This window comes from Elaeis guineensis, chromosome 3 (genome assembly GCF_000442705.2).
Source record: "Elaeis guineensis isolate ETL-2024a chromosome 3, EG11, whole genome shotgun sequence".
NCBI classification, from domain to species: domain Eukaryota; kingdom Viridiplantae; phylum Streptophyta; class Magnoliopsida; order Arecales; family Arecaceae; genus Elaeis; species Elaeis guineensis.
Genome location: NC_025995.2, coordinates 81,591,804 through 81,616,698, shown reverse-complemented (window position 1 = coordinate 81,616,698; position 24,895 = coordinate 81,591,804). Strand labels below are relative to the sequence as shown.

The window sequence follows — 24,895 nt, the reverse complement described above, 5'->3', positions numbered from 1 at the left end:
AACACTGAACGAACAGATTGATTAATCTTGAGAAGATTCTTCAGAACCTAATATTCAAACTTATATTTTTATATTAATTCTAATTCATAACTAAATCGAAATAAATCCCAAATCAAAACCCCACTTCGGATCGAACTAGAAATTTGGGTTTGTTTTTCGAATCAAATTTTTAAAATAAGATCAAATTAATGATAGCAGATAGACTTCTAATTTTACCAATCCCAAAAAAAGAGAGAATATTGAAGAGAAAAAACTTAGAGGGCTAAAATCTTAGTGAGAGAACATAGAGAGAGGACAAGAGAAAGACCAAAAAGTGAAGAGAGAAAAACTAGGGAGAGAGAAAGGAGAGAGAGGAGAGGGGAGAGAGAAAATCTTTTTTTTTCTTCTTTTTTTCCTTCACGGGATAAAGGACCCGCACGTCCTTTGTCTTCTTCATTCACGGAACAAGAGATCTTGCTCCCCATGTTCTTGAGCTAGAATGGCAACCACCCCCACCGACGACCCTCAAGGCCGGAGAGGCAGCCCCGACGACCCCTTGCCAGCCAATTTCGATGACCAGTAGCGGCAAACGACGCCAGAGAACACAGCAAAACTGCGGTGGAACAAAATCAGGAAAATCAGAAAATTTTTCAAGAAATTTTCGGCAAAAAATCGGCACAAATTCAAGCTTAAAATCACACAGAAGATTGAAAGAGAAGGATTGAAGAAATTTACTTGGCTTTTGATGCGTTTTAATATGATTTCCGATGGCCAAAGCAAGGAAGAACCACCGGTGAACAAGGAGAAATCAAGAGATCTTGACAGCAATTTGTATGGAAAAAACCTAAGAAGTTGAATCCTTTAAATAGATTTCTAATTGGAAGGTTTTAGGATTTAATTTCAACTCATATTCTAGTCAGTACTTGGATTGGATTGGGAGAAGAACTCCTTCGTGAGTTCTTCCAGTTCCACACCCACCGCCCATAGCCTAGCACATGCTAGGCACATGCTGGCTCCAAAGTTTTTTTTATTTATTTTTATTTTTTCTACTGGTTTGAGATTTGTGCAATCGAGAGTTGGTGTATGACAATATCGTTCCTTCAGTGGAGACATGACACCATGAAGTCAAATCCCCAAGACCTCAACACATAAAGCTTCCTATTGTGAAAGCCTATAGCTTAGCTGCTAGCTTCTAGCACTGAAAAAGCATTCCTTGAAAATAAGATTAAGCTCCTGATCAAAATATATCGGAAATTTCTTCAACATGTTCTTAAGAGACAACTGCAGAAAGCAAATGTCAACATCATTTTGAATGACATAATCATGTAACATTCTCACTAGAAAAATGTGAATTTTGACTACCCTCATAACTAGCATTAGAAGCACCAAAGCACCATGGACATTTTCTTGAAGATTTAAAGTCAGGTGGCATTTACAATGTAAAAACACTTACACCTTCATGCCCACTTGAACATAATCAAAACCATATCAATAAAGCCTTTTCTCATATATTTGTGGTTCATCATACAAAAATGAATGCTTACCATTAGTTCCTAAAAAGAGCAACCTCTTGTATTACTGTAAGCTTTTCCAAATTCATTATGTGCAGCATCACTTATGCACATACACATCAGACAAGCCACCAGATTTATTAACTTCAAATATAAAACAAGTGAGATCTAGAAATTTAAAATAAGGACTTAAACAACTTCCATATAAACCTGTAGCTTACCTCCAATTTGGCTTTGGCCTCAGCATCAAATGTTTTGCACAGTATCTCATAGTTTTTCTCAGCACCTATCTGATTGTGTGAAAGAGAGAGAGAGAGAGAGCAAAGTAAGGAACAAGAGCAATAATTCTCAAACTTCTAACAGTTATTTCTCTCTCTCTCTCTCTCTCTCACACACACACACACACACACGAAAAGAAAAGAAAGTTTGGTGCTTAAGCTCTCCATACCAATGGATCCACTCGTGATGGTGAAATTGTTGAAATTATGTATCTGTAATGATAAAAAATGATAATCATTGGTTAGTTTCAAGTAGATGAGTTGCGTGATAATAAAGAGTTTTTATAAAGTTAGTACATTTAAAGGGGGTACTTTTCTGACTCATCATGAAAATTACCCAACAAATAGTTTACCTTAGTTTATTAGTATAGAAATTCATGGCCGGTACATTAGCTTCTGTACTGTCAGCATCACAGCTCCCATGTGATTCTGCAGAGCATGTAAGATGCTACATTCAATGCCAGGTCAATCCTGATAGAAGGCATTTATACCTCAAGATATTCACTATTCAAACTTAATTTTAATCAGCCAAGAATGGAATACAGGCAAGAAATAGGATAATGTAAAAAGAACATGGTGATTGACATGCAGGTGATAGAAACATTAACCATAAAGAACACAAAAATAAGGTACTGAAGCAGATATCATGAACAACATAATTGAAAAAACTTGAAGTTAGAAAATATCAGAACTTGATTTTTTTTTTTTTCTTAAAAAATCAATACCTTGTGAGCAATAAGCTCAATTAGTTGCATTAAAAACTTCCCTAATCCCTTCCCTTGTGCACAAGACTCCAGCTGTAGTTCATAAACATAAACAACAGGTATGTCTTCCTCAACAATAAATCGGTAATGCACAAAACCCACAAGACGATCTCCATGACCGGTCCAACCAGCAGAAGTCGTTTTCTCATCTGCCCTTAAAGAATTCCCATCAAGAGCTGCATTTGGCGACTCTCGTACAAATATATACTGTGCTTCAGGCGCAACCATTTCCCTCCGCTTCACTCTCTCTTCCATAGGCCATTCTGAACCATATGGCCCCTCCATATTGACCTAGACACTTTGACTTATTAACTTCACATTTTTCTGGTCCAGAAAAAGAACTAAATTTATTTTCATGACTGGAAAATATTAAATACCGGAGGATGTCTTATTTACCTTAAGAAGATTTTGAATGTATTTCTTTACTGGAGAAGAAAGTTGCTCTCCAGATCCTGACTCCAGGTAGACTGAAAGACCTGGTCATCAGGTAGTCATGTACAATACACCACTACTTAATGAACTAACAGGGATCGAGGTAAAAGAATATATATTTAAATAAGAACAAGAAAGAATAAATGAAGAAAATGAAGCAAAAGTTTTAGCAACATAGGCTAAAGGAATAGATTATAGACATTGAAGAAACAATTTATCAAAGATTTTAACTTCAGACATTCCATGAAATATTTGATTTTAAAATTAGGCAACTGCATTTTCCTCCAAAATGATCAAATTCTTAATGCAGTATAAACAATTTATGAATTAAGACAACAAAGCTTCAAACTCTGCTGAGACAGTGCACTTCAATAAAAGAATTAAGATACAATTTTGCTTTTAGAAAGCCCAAAGTCTGGTTATATCATATTTACCATTTCTGTCATAGTGACAGAAGGGTGGGAAGGAAGCTAGATGATCCTTTACTGATGATGCCTTTTTTATAATTTCGTCAATTGCCTTTTTCTTCTCCAACACCTATTCAAACACAATCTGTATCAATTTTAGGATTACACATGCTCATTGTCAAGCACAATCATGTAACTCATTGAGTGCAGTAAAAATCATTAAGCAAAGCATAATACAACTGAAAAATAATATGGCAAGAAAATGCTATGTTAAACAGGAATACTGCAGAGCAACCACAGCGAAAACGCATTAATTTTGACCTCTTGTATATTCCTTAATAGTCACATATGTGATACTGAAGCAAGGTTCCAATAAATCCATGTGCCTCACCTTTCCCACTTCTTCAACAATCTCATCCCTTTCATATTATATCCTTAGCCTGTCAAGAAGCCCCAATATGTGCTCTTACACCTGTTTCCTCTTTCAATCTACTCTCTTTCCTATGTATCCTCTCACATCATTTTGCAAATGAATCCTCAAACTAGAAAATAGTTGCTAGACAGTACTGTTCTTCAAGACTACTGTCTCCAAGGACACATTCTAAAGCCACAAAAGTCACATACATGTCTCAGGAAGAAAGTTGGTGCGGAGAGAAGTCATATGGTGACTGTATTTGGTGTTTCTTCCGTCCATCCTTAACTGAAAGTAACCATAAAAGCCATCATGTTAAAACAATATTATTTTCCAGTTGCCATTAATTTTAGGTGGCCAGAAATCCATGTGATGGGTCAGATAGAAATGTTTGTTTCACATTATTAGAAGAAACAAACTGTGGAATGTAGTTTAGATTTTTGACACTCACATTGGCATGGCTAGCTGAATTACAGATTATGCAGCCAATAAATTGCAGCTAATAGATCATCTGAAAGATGCAATTTATGTACAATCTTGAAAGAATCTCCTATGGTTAAAGAGTGATAACTCATTCTCATTAGTTGCTTTTGAAGTTGTCAGAAAAACAGGAAGCTGGTGCCAAAATAAATGTTCTAGTTAACATGATGGGAGATCTGAATTTTCTAGATGCAAATAGGACTGTCGCCAAGAGGTTGCATTACTCTTCCATTAGGAGGAGACTCAATGTTCAAACCCTAGGAAGGTGTTACCCAAGCATTTGACATGGGTAATTCTTCTATCAATTAAATGAAATAATGGGTACTGCTCCAATCATTCATCTAGATTTTCTAATAAGAGGGATAGTCTGCATTGTCTTTAGCATGAAAAGTCATATTCAGCTCATCACACTATTGCAACTATGACGCCCAGACCTCCCTCAAGAAAAATAGCTAGACGATATTATTTGAGTTCCTTGGCCCTGTATAGGCATCTAAAATCTTCCCAGCATATAATCAATGTTGGACTAAATGTGCCCTTTACAAGTCCTCACATACTTTCCCTGTTAAGTCCTAGCATCCTCACCAGGCTAAGAGTCCAATCACAATCATATGACCACCGGTCAATCCCAAATGTGTCTATACTGTAACATCCTCTGGTCCACAATCCATACACGTCATGGACTAGGTTCACTATAATACCACTCGAAATGATCCAACACCTCATCCAAAAAGGCTAACTAGAAAGTATTAGTACTTTGGCCCTATACAAGTACCTATGAACTTCTCAGCACACAATGAGTGTAGGACTAAACACTTGCTCGCCTACATCCCCACATCACCATGTCCTACTTATCTACTTTTACTACAATTCCATCCTCTATTTTTTATAGAATGACAACATCATTCTAGTGAGTTGTTTTAGTGGAGCTATTTTGACTCACTTCTCTATGTTTTAAATAAAATAATGCATTATAGTTGATGTTTTGGGTATTACTGTCATTTTTGCCCTTTCAACCATGTAGATTCTTATTTCTCCCCTCTTTTTCCATATTTTCTCTTATTTCACTTTGTTCTAGCCAAGGTTTTAAAACCCATAGAACAAAGGTGTCCCAATTTTTCCATAAAATGGGATGCCTTGCTATCCCATCCCATCCCAAAAGCAATCTCGATCATGCATCTTAATGGATATCCTCCATCTTTCTCCCCTTCTTCCCTCATTCCTTTGTTTTTTTCTTTCTTTTCCTCTACCTTCCTTTCTTTCCTTTCTTTTTTCTTTCTTTCTTTTTTTTCATTTTTCTTCTTCTTTCCTTTCATTTTTTTTCTTTTCTTCATCTTTCCTTCTTTTTCTTCTTTCCTCTTTCTTCTTCTCTCCCTGCCATAGATGGGTTTCGGAGTCCTGAACCCATCCCGATCCCGTTTTCTCATAGGAATGAGATGGAACAGCCAAGATGCCCCCCATCCCATTGGGACACCCCCTCCCCCCAGTCCCACCGAGACGTTAAACCTTAGTGCTAAAAATACCCACTTATATACTCATCTTATAGTGCCTATCTTCCCAATGATTCTTGCATCTCAAATCTATACAATACATTAAAATTGAATTCACAACTCTCCCAGACCACCAATTGTCAAATGTTGGTCGCGCCATGTGTCGGTAATCCCCCTCTCCCCCACTTGATTGAATCCCCTTCTTCATTTTTTCGGGTTACGTCTACCACATGGCGAGAGGACGTGCCTCCCATTCTTCCATAGCTTCCCATCCCCCTCCTCAACGGGGAGCACATCGGGCCTGTGGGTGGTGGAGCGAGAAGATCATGAACATACGGACGGACGAGGTGCCGATGCCCTGGACCATATTGAACATGGCGAAGACAAACGGCCGTTAGGTAGCCCCCCACGTCATTATCATGACAACAGAGCCCCATAAATTGAAAATTTTGTAGGCAAAGAAGAATCCTTTCAATCAAAAATCATCAACACTACAAAATATCATGCTTCTACCCAGATTAAGCTCTCAAAACCTCAAGGAACCAACTCACACCGCCACAACTCGCACAAAATCCCATGCACTTGAGAAGAAAAAAACACAATCAGAACCTGACAAACCCCTTTAATCTCTTTCAAGAGCTCTCCTTTCCCACAAATCTGATAATCAAATGAAAAGAAAAAGAAGCGAAAAGAAAAAAAAGATCATCTAAGCGGGGAAAGGTCTTACCCTTAATTTTTTTCCATCTTTCCTATGTTTTCGTTGATTTTTCCTATATTGTCCCCCATTTTTCCTCTATTTTTTCTGTCCTCAGGAGTCCCAATCGAACGGGAGGTTTGGAGCGACCGGAGAGGGAAGCTTAGATGATGGCCTCTATTTTCTCCTCAGGAGTCCCAACCGGGTGGGAGACTTGGAGTGGCCGAACAAGGAAGCTTGGACGACGGCTGAGGTTTTGTGTTGGGTATTTCCTTTCCTTGCTCCGTTCTCGGGTGTCTCAATTGGGTGGGAGGCTTGAAGCAGCCAAATATTATTCAACGATTTAAGGTCAAATCCTCTCATCCACTTAATAATCAAGTTCCTCTCATCCACTTAATAATCAAGTTCCTCTCATCCTCTTAATAATCAAGTTCTCATCCTCTTAATTTCTAATCCGGATGGGTTTTAGTTTTAAATTTCAAATCAATTCTAAACTTTATAAAATAGTCTAATAAATTTTATTAGGATAAAAATAGATAGAATATCCAGAAAAAACCGTCTGACTGCCAGCATTGAGCTCATTATAGCATTAGATGTAAGATTGGCCGATTATATTTTTAGGTCTATGTATTGTATTTTAATATAATTTTTTAGATAAATTTGAAGAATTTATGTGCAAATATATAAAATATCTTGATTTATTATATGTGAATAAAAAATATTAAAAAAATAAAAAAATAAAATGGATTGTATTAATTAGATGACCTTAATTGATCAAAAAGATTTTTTTTGGATTTTTAAGATTAAATTTAGGATTTTATATTGAAACATGTAGAAATATTTAAATTTATTATATGTGGTCTGAAAAACATCCAAAGATCGATATAAATAAGATTGGTCGTTTCTGTTGTATAAAATTAAAACATATATATATACACACATATTTAGTTTAAAAATTGATAATTAGAAAAATAAATTTAAAATTATGAATTATATTTTCTGATTGATTTTAATATTTAATAATAAATAATCTATTTATGGGCTTAGATCTGATTAAGACATATTGGGCCGGATCAGTTTAGTGTCATCCTACAAAAGGGCTCAAAAAATCAATAACCAAGATTGGATTAAAATATGGAGTTCGTTTATTTTTTTCGAATCCAGTTCGGGTATATTGTTAGTTTAACTAGGAATCAGTTTAGGATTGGACTGACGTTGAAAAAATTAAAGTAAAATGATTTTACATATCATGTTGATATGAAAAAAGATGATTGTAAGTATTTCATTTTTTTATCCTTATTGAATACTTTTTTAATGATGCTGATGCATTAATATTGTTCCTATGTTTATATTCTATAATGAAGACTTTTATATATTTTATGCTCAGGACTTTTGTTCTAGCTTCAATTCGAAAAGAATGTCATTGGATTTTATTTGTGACATGGATTCAAAATGATGGAATAAGAATAAAAAGATTACATTGGAGGTAATTTAATTTCAAATATTATCACTTATTTTTTCAATCATTTTTTGTTAGGAAATCTTCTCAATTCAGTAATACTCTATAAAATTTTTTAACGCTCATATTTTCAGTTTAAATGAAGAGGTTATCGAAGATAAAGATTAGTATGGATTTAGATTCATTAGTTAATGAAAACACTATATGTTACATTATAGGAAAAATCTATATGTTGATAAAATATTTTAATCTTTTGATTTCAGTTAAATCCCGCTGCGAAGCGTGGGTTACATACTAGTTCATCACTTATTCCCTAATTGCTAAAGAAATTATAAATGAAGAATAATGAGAACCCCTTAATATTTACTTTGAACTTTGGAGCTTTTGTCTATGTTCTCCTTGATAAAGAACATCACCATAGTGTTGGTCTTGCTAACAATTCTTGTTTTTCAAAAACTAGCAATTTCACCACTCATAAGTCGTAAATAAGAATGGTAAAGCATTTAATATTTACATGAGCTGGAAGCTTTTGTTGATGTGCTCCTTGATACAGATTGTTGATTCCTACAAATGTAATTTTGACATGTACTTCTGGAATGAAATAGCAATAGACCACCATATCTTCAGAGGCACCTTATCCTTAGCCTTAGGAGCACTTAAGGTGCACAAAGGGTTGTGTTTCTACCTTGATATCTGATCAAACCATATCATCTGCATTTGGTGATCAAGGCTTTCATTTGTCTTGCAATGCTTATATTTTGGCAAAACTATACAGATGAAAAGAAACTTAAAATGGTGAATGACAATGGCATCAGACCAACATGAAATATGACTTGAATCAAGTCAAGCAACAATGGACAATAAACAATGGTCTTCATTTCACATGCCACATAATTTTGTTTTAATTATGTCCTCATGTGGAATAGATGTTAATAAGAGTTCAATCAATCACTTTTCCATAAGGACTGTTGTACCTCCCCCACCCACCTAGTTCGAGGCATACCAAGCTGTATGGAGGATAGACCGGCATGGTTCCGCCCCTCCGTTCGAGAAACCAACGTGATTCTTCCCTCTCTCTCTCCCTCCTCCCTCCCTCTCTAGTTTCCCTTTATTGATACCTGCTGGAACTGGATGGCACAATACCGTATCAGCACGGGTGCTGCTTCTGGTGCTATGGATCTTGTGATGACCTGGGCCATTCCAGGCCCAAACCCAAACCCCATAAGGTCCGCTCCTTAGGCGGTGCCCTATTGACTCTTGAATCTGAGAACAGGGAGGAGATTTTTCCTATTCTCTCTTGAAATTTCCTAAACCCAAAACCCCCACTGCCTCTCCAGCTCATTGAGTTCCTCTCACCCTCTCAGCACCTACTCCACCAACCAACCCCCCCCCCCCACCGGTCACCTCCCTCTTCTTCCTTGGATTTCTTCCCTTTCCCATGACCTCTCTCTCTCCCACGCTCTCCTCCTTAGTTCATCTTCTTCTCCTCCTACTCTTCTTCTTCTTCTTCCTCCTCTTCTCTTCTCTCCTCTTGCTCCTGGTTTCCCCTCTCTTGTCAAGAGGAAAAAAAAGGAAAGGAAAAAAGAAAGGAGAAGAAAGACAAGAGGAGAGACCCTCTGTCTCCTCTCCCCCTTTCCGTGCGTGCGTGTGTGTGTGTGTGTGTGAGTCGGTTAGAAAAAGCAGAAAAAGAAATGAGAAGAAAAGAAACAATAAGAGGAAAAAAGTAAGAAAGAAAAGGAGGAATCTTCTTTTCTCTCTCTCTCTCTCTCTCTCCCCTCTCTCTTTCTCTTTGATATCCTTACCATTTCCCTTAAATTTCATGAGCAGTGCTCTTGCTCCGTTGGTGTTAGGAAGTCGGACAAGATTAGTAGTTTCCCTGTTATAGCAATAGCTAGTATATAAAATAGAGTTTAGAATTTTAAGAAGTTGAGGAAGAATGTTAGGACTCCGAAGGAATTTTAAAAATTAAATTTAAGAATGTTGATATGCCATTGATTTGACATATATATGTGATGTTGAATTTTTTTGGTCCCGAGGAACTCCAGGATTGCGTTTAGATTGTCAGTCATTGGTACCTGCGAGATAAGTAACATTTACATTTTATTGTATTTAATCAGAACTAAACGAGAATTTATCACATTCCTTTAAAATGATAAAAAGACCGCAATTGCATTTATTTTCATCATACATAGCATGTTGCATCAAATTTCTATAATTATGAATGAAAAACTTGTGGTATGAATGTTATAAGTTGAAGTAAATGATGTTACATGCTATGATCAGACCAGGTTGATAGACTGTAATTATTGCCTGTGGAACCGCATGTATCATAGCTGTATCAAGTTGTAATAAGTTGTATCCAATTGCATTGAAGCTACATAAAAGATGTATCAAAAAGAAAAAAAAAAATTGAATTATATGTAGTTATTGATATATATATCATCTGTCTCTCAATTCTACTGTGTATGATGTCCGGACTTGAGATCCCAACCACGGAGGATATCGTGGTGATATTGAAATGCCCACCATGGGACATAAACGTGAACTTGAGATGCCCACTATGGGGCATAAGTGTGGACTTGAGATCCCCACCACAGAGAAAGCATGGACCTGAGATCCCTTGCTACAGGAGGTATCGTGGTACCACAATAACAATTGTAGAGCTAAAAGAAATGAGTATCCGTGCTTAAGTATAGTATTATAAAGTGGATATATATACTGGACCTTCATACTACTTACTGATTTTCATGTTATAGAAAAGCTAATACAAGACTGTATTTTGAATATCATTAACTGCATAACTTTGATACATGATTAGACTGACATCACATATTGTATGATGCATTTGAGTTGCATGTTAATATGGTTTAAATCAGTTTTATATATGTATTTGTTACTTACTAAATCAGAAAGCTCATAATTTTTCTTTGTTGTTTCAGATCTAGAGTTCAAAAGTTAGTGGGACTGGCATTTTTGGGGATTACTGAGAGGCAAGGCCGCTTTTGTAGTTAGTAAAACTGGTTTGTTAAATATATGTATATTATGGTGTTTTCTAGGTTATGTAATTAAACTATCCGCTAAAAGTTTTGAATTGTAAAAGCTTAGAAAAGAATTCTAGGTTAGTATGTTCACATCAATAGTTTGGGTACTCTGATATTTACTCTCCTGCATGTGAATGGTATAAACTATAGATTATATTAATTCATTGACAAGTGGATGCCTTGCATGCATATAGGGACGGTTTCCTATAAATATGCGGCTCACGCTCTTGATGTTTGAACCTGAGTTAGGGGGCATGACAGTTAAAGTAGTAGTAGAGCATAAGTTTAGGTTTTTAGAAAATTTTGGTCCTAGAATTTGACACTTGTTGAGTGTAGGTGGGGTGGGTAGTTATCTAGTACTTAGAAATAAATTTTTTATCTATTGTAAATGCTACCGCTAGATTATGATCATTCATGCCCTTATAGTTGAATTTTGTTATTATCTCAATGTAAATAAGAATGGCACCTCGCCATGTTAAAAAAATTGCCAGTATTGTAGATCACTCCCAAACCAGTGAATCTTCAAACCAACAGGTTAGTAATAATGATCAACAAATGGGTAAGAAGATAGCCACTGAAAATGTTCAAACTGAGCAATTACTACAGCCTGTCGTACTTCAAATTGTGGAGACCATGATAAAAATGATACAGAAACAGCAGCCACAATTCAGGAATCAACAATTAAAACAGCAGGAGTGGTTTCAAAAGCAACAATTGCAGTTTCAAAAACAAATGCAGAAACAATTTTTGCAACAACAACAGCAAATGTTGCAGCAAAAGGAATCACAATCCTCCAGTGTTGGACCTCAAACGATACATATTGTAGTATAGCTGAATTTAGAAAGATGACCCCACTAGTTTTTCGAGGAATTACTGAACCACTAGATGCTAAAATTTGGTTGAAAGAGATGGAAAAAGCTTTCATTGTTATAAAATATTCAGAGGATAAAATAACCTATGCCTCTTATATGCTCCAGGGTGAGGCCTCGGATTGGTGGAGGATGGTATAGACCAAGCATGCTTTTGAGGTACAGTTCTTCACCTAGGATAAATTCAGTAAAGTTTTTTATGAAAAGTATTTTTCTCCCAACATTAGAGCCCAAAAAGAGCAAAAATTTATCTCTTTGAGATAGAAATGTATGACCGGTACGGTATGAAGTCAAATTTAATGAGCTTGCTAAGTTTGCACCCAAGATGGGAGAAGATGAGGGGACCAAAGTCCATAAATTTCAAATGAGTTTAAAACATAAATCAGAAAAGGAATAGCACCTTTGCAGTTAATAACCTATACAGACATGGTAAATATTGTATTAATAGTAGAAAGAGAAATTGAGCAAGAATAGAAGGAAAGAGAGGATCAGAAGAAGAGGTTTAGGCCAGTCATGAGATAGGATGGACAAAGTTCAACCTAGCAATCAAAGAAACCAATTCGATAGGAAGTGGTTGGACAGTCACAGGCGAGTTCAATTCATTATTTTCAATGTGGAGGGAATCATTTTAATAGGGATTGTCCTTTAAATACTAGCACATGTTTTAGATGTGGTCAAAAAGGTCACAGGATAGCAACTTGTCCAGTGCCAGCTGAGAGTTAAACTGCTTCGACACCTTCAGTTTTTCGGCCAGCTCAAGCACCAGTGAGCAGTACTCCTACTAGACAGAGTAAAGTGGGAAGCCAGAGACCGCAGACTTAAGGGCGAGTATATGCCATTACTCAACAAGATGCCCAAGCTTCTAATACAATGGTGGCAGGTACTGTTCCAGTACTCCAACATTAATGCATATACTTTATTTGATCCCGGTGCCACTCATTCCTTCATATCCACTACATTTGTTGCAAAGCATGGTATATTGTTTGAACTTTTAGAGATAGTAGTATATGTTGAAACGCCGGTGAGAGATGTATTAGTCACTAATTATGTCTGCAAGTCTTGTATTGTTATAATAGGAGGTAAGGAGTTGGTGGCAGATTTAATAATACTAAACATGAGGGACTTTGATGTGATTTTAGGAATGGATTGGTTAACTACCTATTATGCCTCAATGGACTGTCATAAAAAGATCGTGAATTTTCATATCCCTGATCAGCCAGAGTTCAATTTTGTAGGAAGTACAAGAACTGTCCCTCCACATATAGTATCAGCCTTGCAAGCTCGCCGAATATTAAAGAAGGGTTGTATAAGATATCTGGCTAATGTGAAGGATATACAAATGAATGAGCAAAAATTAGAAAATATCCTCATTGTGCATGAGTTTTCTAATATGTTTCCAGATGACTCGTCAAGACTACCACTAGATAGGAAGATTAAATTCTTCATTGACCTAGTTCTTGATACAGGGCCAATTTCTAAAACTCCGTAAGAATAGCTCCGACAGAATTGAAGGAGTTAAAGGAACAGCTTCAAGAATTATTAGATGAAGATTTTATTAGACCTAACATATCACCTTGGGGAGCTCCAGTTCTATTTGTGAAAAAAAAAGGATGGGAGCCTATAATTTTGTATTGATTACAAAGAATTGAATAAGGTGATTATTAAAAACAAGTATCTCTTATCTAGAACTGATGATTTGTTTGATCAACTGCACGGAGCCCAAGTGTTTTCCAAAACTGATCTCAGATCAAAGTATCGTCAATTAAAGATCAAAGCAGAGAATGTGCCTAAAACTGCCTTTCGAACCTAATATAGGCATTACAAATTTTTGGTGATGCCATTTGAATTAACAAATGCCCCAGCCTTTCTTGAATCAGTTTGTAGTAGTATTTATTGATGACATTCTGATCTATTCCTAGAGTAAAGTAGAGCATGAAGAGATCTAAGATGTATCCTTCAAATCTTAAGAGAAAAAAAGTTATTTGTCAAGCTTAGCAAATGTGAGTTTTGGCTGAACAGAGTGGCATTCCTTGGACATTTAATACCTAAAAAAGGTATTTCTATGAATCCTAAAAAGATAAGCTATTATGAGCTGGAATAGGCCGACAGTGTGTCTGAAATCCATATTTTTTTGGGTTTTGCTGGATATTATCTCAGATTTATAGAAGGATTTTCTAAAATTGCTGCACCTTTGACTCATTTGACTCAGAAAGGAATCAACTTTGAACGGCCTGAAGAGTGTGAAAGAAATTTTGAATAATTAAAAAGAAGACTGATATCAGCCCTTATCCTCACTATACCTTCTGGAAGTGGAGGTTTCACAATATATAGCGATGCTTCTAAGAAGGATTTGGGATGTGTTTTAATGTAGCACAATAAAATTATAGCATATATTTTCAAGCAACTAAAATCTTATGAACAAAATTATCCTACACATGACTTGGAGTTAGCAGCAGTAATTTTTGCACTTAAAATTTGGAGACACTATTTATATGGTGAGCATTGTGAAATATTCACCGATCATAAAAGTCTAAAGTATATCTTTATTCAGAAGAAACTAAACATAAGGCAGAGAAGATGGTTAGAATTGATGAAGGATGATGACTTATCTACTAATTATCATCCAGGAAAAGCCAATACAGTAGCTGATGCATTGAGCAGAAAATTCATTGGTAATTTGGCAGCATTGGTTACTACACAGAAGCATATTCTGATGGATCTGATGAAATTCGATATTGAAGTACGGAAGTATGAACATGGGGCACAAATAGCATATTTCAAAGTACAACCTAATCTGATTGAAAGAATTAAAGTTGCTCAAGATGGTGATTCAAAGTTGCAGAAAATTGGAAAACAAACGAATTCTGGGATACAGCCAGAATTTCAAGTTCATGATGATGGGTCCTTGAGATATAGAAACAAAATATGTATACCTAATGCTCCAGAGTTGAAGAGAGAAATCCTAGAAGAGGCTCATAACACTAGCTATACCATACATCCTGATAGCACAAGTCCATGGATTTGACAAGAGTGTTTTAGTGGAATAATATGAAAAGAGAAATTATGCAGTTTGTTGCCCAATATTTAACATGTCAATTAGTGAAAACTGAGCACCCAAGATCGAGAGGATTACTGCAGTCATTACCAATTTCTAAGTGAAAATGAGAGCACATCACTATGAATTGTGTGACTAGATTACCGAGAACTCCTAAGAGTAATGATGCAATATGAGTAATTGTTGATAGATTAACCAAATCAGCTCATTTCTTGGCATATAGAGTTGGTCACACTCTTGAAAGACTAGCTAAACTTTATATTAAGGAAATTGTAAGGTTGCATCGTATCCCTGTGACTATTGTATCAGATAGAGATACAAGATTTGTATCTCAATTTTGGAAATATTTGCAAAAGCCCTAGAAACTAAATTAAATTTTAGTACTATTTTCCACCCCCAGACAAATGGACAGTCAGAAAGAATTATTTAGATATTAGAGGACCTATTAAGAGCTTGTGTCATTGATCTTAAAGGCTCTTGGGAAAAACATCTACCTTTAGTAGAATTTGCCTATAGTAATAGTTATCAATCCAGTATACAAATGACACCTTATGAGGCATTGTATGGAAGAAAATGTAGATCCCCAATATGTTTGGATAATGTGGGTGAGAAAAGATTATTAGGATCTGAACTGGTATAGCAAACAGTAGAAAAGATCCGCTTAATCAGAGAGCATCTCCGTACAGCTAAGAGTAGACAAAAGAGTTATACAGATACCAAGAGGCGAAGATTAAAATTCCAAATTGGTAATCATGTATTTTTGAAGGTATCACCTACCAAAGGAACTGTAAGATTTGGAATTCAGGATGAATCCTAGATATGTTGGTCCATTTGAAGTATTGGAAAGAGTTGGTGCGATGGCTTATAGACTTGCTTTACCTCCTTTACTTGTTGGAGTACATAAGGTCTTCCATGTTTCTATGTTGAGGAAATACATCGCCAATCCCAATCATATTATAGAATATGAACCCTTACAACTCAGAGAGGATCTAAGCTATGAAGAGTATCCTATGCAAATAGTGGACCGAAAAGATCAAGTATTGCGAAGACATGTTATTCCATATATTAAAGTGCAGTAGAGTAATCATTCAGTGCAAGAGGCCACTTGGGAATTAGAGGAAGAAGTAAAGCAAAAATATCCATATCAATTTGAGAACCCAGGTATTTTAATTTCGAGGATGAAATTTAATTAAGAAGGAGAGAATGTGATGACTTGAGCCGGTCCAGGCCCAAACCCAATCCCCCAGTAGGGCTCGCTCCTTAGATAGTGCCTTGTTGGCTCTTGAAACCGAGAACAGGGAGGGGATTTCTTCTGTTCTATCCTGAAATTTCCTAAACCCGAACCCCCCACCGCCTCTCTCTCTCACCTCTTCGGCTCACTAAGTTCCTCTCACATCTCAACACCTTCCCCCCCCGCTCCGCCGTCGCCTCCCTCTTCTTCCTTGGGTTTCTTCCCTTTCCCATGACCTCTCTCTCTCCTGCACTCTCCTCCTTAGTTCATCTTCTTCTCCTCCTACTCATCTTCTTCTTCTTCCCTCCTCTTGCTCCCAATTTCCCCTCTCTCATCAAGCAAAAAAAAGGGAAAGAAAGAAAGGAGAAGAAAGACGAGAGGAGAGACCCTCTGTCTCTTCTCCCCCTTTCTGTGCATGTGTGTGTGTGAGTGAGTAGGTTAGAAAAAAGGGGAAAAGAAACGAGGGGAAAAGAAAAAGTAAGAGGAAAAAAAATGAAAGAAAAGGGCGAATCTTCTTCTCTCTCCCCCCCTCTTTCTCTCCAATACCCTTACCATTTCCCTTGAATTTCGTAAGCCGTGCCCTTGCTCCGTTGGTGTTAGGAAGTCAGACAAGATTAGTAGTTTCCCTGTTATAGTGATAGCTAGCATATAAAATAGAGTTTAGAATTTTTAAGAAGTTGAGGAAGGATGTTAGGACTTCGAAGGAGTTTTAGAAATGAAATTTAACAATGTTGATGTGCCATTGATTTGACACATATATATATGATGTTGAATTTTTAAGTCCTGAGGAGCTCCAGAGGTGCATTTAGATTATCGATCATTGGTACCTACGAGGTAAGTAATATTTACAATTTATCATATTTAATCAAAACTAAACAAGAATTTATAACATTCTTTTGAAATGATATAAAAGACCGCAATTGCATTTGTTTTCATTATACATAGCATGTTGCATCAAATGTCTATAATTATGAATGAATGACTTGTGATATGAATATTATAAGTTGAAGTAAATGATGTTACATGCTATGATCAGACCAGGTTGATATACTGTGATTATTGCCTATGGAACCATATGTATTATACTTGTATCAAGTTGTAATAAGTTGTATCCAATTGTATCAAAACTATATAAAAAATATATCAACAAGAAAAAAAAAATTTGAATTATATGTAGTTATTGATATATGTATCATCTATCTCTCAGCCCTACTATATATGACTTTTGGACTTAAGATCCCAACTATGGAGGTTATCATGGTAATATTGAGATGCCCACCATGGAGGGTAAGCATAGACTTGAGATACCCACCACGGGACGTAAGCATAGACTTAAGATCTTCACCACGGGAGAAGTGTGGACCTGAGATCCCTTGCTACAAGAGATATCGTGGCACCGCAGTAACGACTGTAGAGCTAGAAGAAATAGGTACCCATGCTTAAGTATAATATTATGAAAAATGGATATATATGCTGGACTTTCCTACTATTTACTGATTTTCATGTCATAGAAAAGCTGATATAAGACTATATTTTGAATATCATTAATTGCATAACTTTGATACATGATTAGACTGATATCACATATTGTATGATGCATTTGAGTTGCATGTTAATATAGCTTAAATCAGTTTTATATGTGTATTTGTTACTTCCTGAGTCAGGAAGCTCATAATCTTCCTTTGTTGTTTCAGATCCAAAGTTCGGAGGTTAGTTAGACTGGCATTTTAGGGATTAGTGAGAGGCAAGGCCACTTTTATAGTTAGTAAAACTAGTTTGTTAAATATATGTATATTATGGTGTTTTCTAGGTTGGGTGATTAAACTATCCACTAAAAGTTTTGAATTGTAAAAGCTTAGAAAAGAATTCCATGTTAGTATATTCAGTGGTGTGGCAATATATATATATACACACACGCGTGTGCGCCTATATAAGCTTATGGATCGATAGTTTGGGTACTTTGATATTTACTCTCCTATATGTAAATGGTATAAAATGTAGGTTATATTGATTTATCGACAAGTGGATGCTTTGCATGCATATAGGGATGGTTCCATATAAGTACACGGCGGCTGCTCAGATGTTTGAACCCAGATTCAGGGGCATGACAGACCTTGTCCATATTTTTATCCAAAATGGAAAGGATGAGGCCCCATTGAATTCATTGATATAACAAACAAGACCCAAAAGAAGGACAAGAGGAAAGGATGCACCCTTATAAATCCCTATAGATGTCCTTCTCCCTCCAAATTTCTTTCATTAATTAGTTTATGTCAGCATATTCTGCTGTAATTAATTTATGGTGCATATATGCTGATAAGTTAACAACATCCTACCATAGTAACATCTAATTTCCTCTAAGCAATAATCTTTATCCATCAAAATTTCAACATCATTTTTAAAATGTTCTAGAAAACATGACTAAATCCAAAATCATAAGCACAACAAGCGAGCCTTGTGTCAAGTTCTTATTATTTTGGTTTAGCTTTATGAGCCATCATCCTTTTAAGATCCATCTTTGGTGTTACCATAGGCTGTGTTATCTGGGTTTTGTAGAAGGGGTGGGCTAATTCCACAGGATAAGTGTCTTTTGGCATTTGGTTGGAGGAATAAGTGGGAGGAGACAAGGGACGGGATAGAATGGATCTAATGCACTTTAAGCCTTCCAATAATTTATGACAAAGACAAAATTACCCTCCCAATTTTTTGTGTACCAAAGAGTTGACGTAAGAAATGGAGGAGTAATATGATAATTGGCTCATGATGTGGGAGGGAATAATCCTATTTCGTCCCTCCTAATGGATAAGCTTATCCACCAAGTGAGAGGGATATCCCCTCATGCAGTACAAGGAGGGAATTAGGCTACCCGCTGGCCAAAATGACCGTTTGGCAGGTTATGAGAAGTAATAGGGGTCTGCCCCCCACCACTTATTACCCAACCAAATGCAGCCATAAAATTGTCCACATCCCTTCCTATAACTTTCATGCCTATAAATTTTGAGCATCTCTATGTCCATAACAAATAAATTGGTTCTAGATCAATTCAACTCTGGTACTTGCAACTCCAATGTGACTTGTAATAGCTTATCTCCTTGTCCAAACTTGCTTACTTTTAACAAGCATAAGTCCAAGTGCATGTTGTTTTCTAGAACCTATTTGCTATTTATAGTTAAAAAAATCACACCACATTTGCCCTTTTGCATTTTAAAATGAGTTTCTCTTAAATTACTTGATACTATGGTAAAAGCTTGGACCAGCAAGGGTGATAGCATGGGCTTGAGTCCTACGGCAGCCACTCATTGCAAAAATACCAAACATTAGGCCTGTTTCCCTTTTTCTCTTAAATTGCCAACATTACAAATCAATTATCCTTTTAATCAACTTAGATCTAATACTATTAAGCAAGGTTGGTTGTGTCGGTACCAGTCGATCGATGGTATAGCTCAATACACCTCCATGCCATTCCATGCTAGGCCCGAACCGATATAGCAAAAAGGAGGGGGAGAGGAAGAACAGGATAGAGGAAAGAGAGGGGAGGAGGGAGGGAGAGGGAGAGGCCAGTCGAGGCCACCAGAGAGCCATGAAGCCCCTCCTCCGGCCCTCCAAATAGCTCTGCGGCCCTCCAATGGCACTTCAGCAACCCTCTAGTAGCCTCCGGCTTCTCCCTCTCCCTCCCTCCCTCCCCCTCTCTCTCTTCTCCTCTCTTTCCTTCTCCCTCTGTCTCTCCTTGCCCGTTTCTCATTTTGAGTGCCGAAACCATCCAATCCACTAGCGATACAGTTTAGGATGATTCTGCAAACCATGCTATTAAGTATGCGTTCATCTATCTTTCAATGGAACCAAAAAAAGGGCAATACCTCTTGCCATCAATTTGACTAAGGTGCTCATTTATCTTTACACTCTTATTTAAAAAAAGTATTTTAATCACTTTTCATTAATTTTTAGGTCCTTATCCTTCATATCTTTCCTCTTTAATTCCAATTGTATTTAACTGAATGCCTCGATCAACAATATATAATCTGATGAACGAATACACTAAAGTACAGTTTCTTAAACATCAGCAGTATGTTCATTATGGGGAGTCTCTACAGAGCTAGCGACTAGTGTTAACTTTTTAACGTAAGCTCAAAGTGATGGGAAATTCAATTTTATCACAGCAACCTTTTCTAATACTTGCCACTACCCAAGCATTCGTGTCCTTGACAATTTTGATGCAGTTTTATGCAACAATTTCTTATTAGGTTAAGTTACTATGATAATGCAATGCTAATTATTCCTGCACTGAATCACATTTAGTTTTCAGAACTACATTCTACTTGGAAAGGAAAATTCTACAACATCAGATAAAAGGTATCATCATATTTGACTAGGTGACATAAAGACAATAGAAATAAGTAATAAGAATAAAACGTTAAAACATTATCAAAAAGAAAAGTGAAATGCTCTTAATGAATAACATTTAATCAGTGAAGAGTAATTAGCACGTATCCATGTGCATAAATGGAAGTCAGACCCTAAAACCCACAGAATTTGACCCACCAGCTTCCACCAAACTCCATGAATTAAGCTTATCTGCCACCAACAACAAGTTGAAAGAAAGACTTTATTTCCTATAAGCATGCATCATCCTCAATAAAATATATCAGACTCTTATTGTCCTCAATAAAAGAGAAATAGCGTGAACAGTTTCGTTATCAACGACTCCCAAAGATAAATACCTGCAGGCCAAGTCATATGCCAGGTCTAGATGATATCAAGGACTATTCCATATGAATCAGTAAGCATACTTATGGATATAAATCATCAGCTTTCAATCTCAAAACCCCAAGTCCATCAATCGAACTCAGCCCGCTACCACCTCAAAATCGAAACTTCCAACTGTACTTTTGCGGCATCAATAAAACCCAAACCGATCGAACAAATAAACAAACAGAAGAGAAAATCAATATCAGAACCCATCTAGCAAACACCAGTCAACCGACAGTATCGAAATCCACAAAACTACATAAAAATCCAACCTTTAAAGCAGAAAAGGAGACAAATATTGATGAAATAAAGAGCATGCAGGGTTCAACGAAAAGGCGACCTAGAAATAGAAAGAAAGAGGGGAAGGATGGTCCAAAGGGATGAAAAGAACCTCCTTTCTTCTGATCTTCTTCTCTTTGCTGCTCTGGAGTCGCTTCGGCTCCATCGACGCGGTCTCGAAGAACCCAAGACGCAGCTCTCTCGCCCTTCACCCAGAGGAGAAACCCATGGCGGCTTCTCGGAGCTCTCCACTTCGCTCGCTTTCGCTTTCTCGGTCTCTCTCCCCCTGGCTTTCGGCGATGCTTTAAAGCAATCCGGGCGCAGGCGAGCGAATGGAAGGGGAAGGAGGGGGAAAAAGGAAGCAAATGGGCCTGGAGAAGTACGCCCCCACCATCCACAGCGAATAGTCGCCGAGTCTCAGGGGGAAAGGACGCCAGCGCCCACAGGGAGTGCATCTGTGTGGTTTTGGACCAGTTTCTCCGAAAGTGGACAAAAGAGCCCTCTCCCCCTACTCGGACTACGGGCCGTCCTAGGGGTTTCCGGATGGGCCAGCACATGTACCACGTAGTTTTAAAATTTTTTATTATTTAAAAACTTATTTGAATGTTTTTATAAGATTAAATTAAAAATTCTATAAAATTTAAATTTATCGGCTCATCTAATTGGCATCGCCCGTGGATCCGATGAAATCTCTATTATTAGGCTGCTGAAGTAGAAAAAAATTCATCATTAATCTCTTTTTTTTCCTATATATTTAAATAAATAATTAAATTCGATTTTTTTTTTTAAGCGGCTCAACTTACAAATTTTGTTAGATTTTCAGTCCAATTTCATAGAAAAACCTAAATAGATTTTAATAGATTTTTTGTAAAATTTTATATATAATTTTTAAAATTTTTTATATATTTTTTATTTTTAATTTTATATAAATCTCATTAATACTATTTTTTATTGTTTTCATCATTCATCTCAATCATTGCTCATTTTAACTTGAAGTTAGGTTTATTTTGTGAGTGATATTTTAGAATTTAAAAGATAATATGGGAAGTTCAATGAAGCAAAGAAAACAAAACCCATCAAAAAATAATACAAAAAAAATGGTAAGATCAGAGGGAAAAAATAAAACCTATACTAGTTTGATTACACAAAATTAATAGTGTTATCTAAATAGAAATCTAAAAATTAAAATCCCATGCCTAATCAATCTACAACGAACCCCTTACAAAAGTTGAAAAAGCATAATCATTTTAGTTGTTGGATAAGGATGAATGAGAGATATAATAGCAAAGATGCCATATTTCTGCGGCCGTAAGGATGATGCCGGATTGAGGCTCGATAAAGGGATAGCAGTGGACATCCCATCGATTATCTTTCCTTTCAAGTTTCCTCTCTCTTTCTTCTGCCTCAATTTCATTCCTTTTCTCTTATGAACAGACATAGACACCTAAAGAAAATAGTATTAAATATCTAGCATTTAAGATCTTTATAGGTAAGCATACGTTAGGTGGCATAGCTGTGCACTAGATTAGCCTTATATGATCGTGCACCCTAAACGCATTTTATTATAAGCTATGTTATTGTTTTACTGAAACTCTCTCTCTCTCTTTTTCTTCTCTTTTTTTTTTTTACTTGAAAACTCCTCTAACCATTTTGTTGCACTTTATCTTTTATTGGTGCTCTGTCCTGGTTTCTTGTTTGCCTTGGCCCTCTTGTTAAAAGATTCGCTGCTGTGATAACTTTTTTAACATTATTTTTCAAAAGCTGAAATTCATTTTAGTTGTTCCTCGATGGTGGGTGTACATGAAAATTTATTCTAAGCAGCTGAGAATGCAATCTGGTTTTGGACTAGGCAAGTATAGCCTGGAAGGGTCGGGTGAACATTTCATGCTTGCTTTGTAAGTAAAAATAGATGACATGCAACCCAAAAAGGATAGAAAGACCGTTCGCTTAAAGAAAACTCTTTTAGAGCATGCATAGCCAAGCTACATGATGGAACTGCTCCACGAGCAAATCTTGAAGCTAGAAGTGGTGGGACTATTGTAGCCAAAACTAGTTTAGGCAGTCTTGGTGCTTCAAAGAATATTTTAATATTTTTATTTTACATTTATTTTTAATTATCAGATTAAATATGGATCATTTGGATTTCAGCTCAGTGAAATATTCATGTGTGTGGTAAATATTTCAAAAGAAGAACAAAGATGAAAGATGAAGATGATGATAGGATTTAAAAAGAAGGAGAGGAACATGTTGAAAGAAGAGAAGATGCTGGGAGTGGATGGGGCATGGATGGTATTGTCCATATAGACAACGCAAGAGGAGAGTAAATTGGATTTTTTAAAAAAAAAGTATAATTTTAAAATAGGCATGTATCCAATTAAAATAAACTAACTATATAGTGAAAGCAACAAATATTTGCAGTAACATAAGTGATAAATCAATGCACATTCCAGAATTATAACAAGCAATACAAACACAATAATTTATATTGGTTCGATGTCAAAATTAGCACCTAGCTACATTCACTCCCCAAATCTTTTTGCTTAAAATTTTATTATAATTCTCTTGATTATAATATGATTATTTTAATTAGACTCACAACCAATCCAATTAATTATTTTAGCAGACTCACAATCAATCTGATTGATTTTGCATAGAAAATCAATCAAAACATTCTCAATTAAGTTATCCTTAGATTTAGTCAATACAATATCCAATTACAGACGTGGACAAATCTATCCTACAAGATTTAGTCAATATAAGAAATTTATAAAGAAATAAAAAAATACAATAGAATAATACCAAATGAGCCAAAGCTGAAGAAACAATAAACTCATCAGAGTGTGATGAAGTCAATGTTAGTTGCTCTTTGAAGTTTAGACTTCTTTACTTGAATAAATGAGAAGCTCTCTTCTAATTTATTATGAATAATCTCTTGATAGCTTCTCAATTAAATCATTTAATTCCTCTCAATTTGACTTGCTCAAAGATATTCAATGCTCTCATCAAGAACTTATATTTTTCTCTTGAATCATTTTTTCAATTGATTTTATGTCTTAAATATACTTAAATTTAATTGAAGAAAATGTACTAGCCATTTGAGAGATCAAACTAGCTATTGAAAATCAGATTTATCTATTCAAAGCTTGTAGAAAATTAACTATTAGATTGTCAGTACAGTCGAGTTGACTCATGTAGATTGGAGTTGACTCGAGATAAGAAAGAGTCGACTTAAAATTCTATCTGAAAAATCTAGCTTTCTATATTTCCTTAGGAGTCGACTTGCAAATCTTTAGGGTTGACTTGAAAAAACTTGGGGTTAACTTCTTCACTTCAGAGACTTTCAAAAATATTTCAAATATTTTTTCAAATACTTTAAATATTTTCTAACTTTAAGATTTATTCTTCTAAGCTTCTCCATGCTATTTAAATATTCAAGCTCATTATGCTCCTTATAAAATAAATTAACTACTCTAAGAATACACAGCTGGGAATTGTGTCTCAAAATCAATCGTCAGCCTGTTGACGGTTGTGCTTATCATTATAATTATATATAAATTATTAAATTAATAAATATTATTTAGTTTTTTCATCACTGTGTACATCTCATTTTGAACTTCTGTTATGTAATGAAGTCTTTAGAACTATTTGATTTGATATAGGAGGATATATTATTTAGTCCTTAAATGAGTTCGCGACCAAATGATATGCTATTACTAGGACGATAGATATATCAAGTGTAAATCATTGTGTGCCATATAGGTTGGTTTT

At 35.9% G+C, this 24,895-nt stretch overlaps 1 protein-coding gene across 1 annotated transcript in view; it reads right to left on the bottom strand.

Annotated features, from left to right (window-relative positions):
* The window catches only part of LOC105032761 (uncharacterized), a 34,804-nt gene extending 13,197 nt beyond the window's left edge, over nucleotides 1–21,607 (bottom strand). Inside the window, 9 exon segments of the mRNA XM_073253863.1 lie at nucleotides 1,712–1,780; nucleotides 1,939–1,981; nucleotides 2,122–2,167; nucleotides 2,170–2,197; nucleotides 2,494–2,823; nucleotides 2,929–3,008; nucleotides 3,399–3,501; nucleotides 20,616–20,674; nucleotides 21,240–21,607. Of these exon segments, the coding sequence (XP_073109964.1) occupies nucleotides 1,712–1,780; nucleotides 1,939–1,981; nucleotides 2,122–2,167; nucleotides 2,170–2,197; nucleotides 2,494–2,823; nucleotides 2,929–3,008; nucleotides 3,399–3,501; nucleotides 20,616–20,674; nucleotides 21,240–21,582 (1,101 nt within the window). The 5' untranslated portion in view covers nucleotides 21,583–21,607.
* Between the last annotated feature and the right edge of the window lie 3,288 nt (nucleotides 21,608–24,895).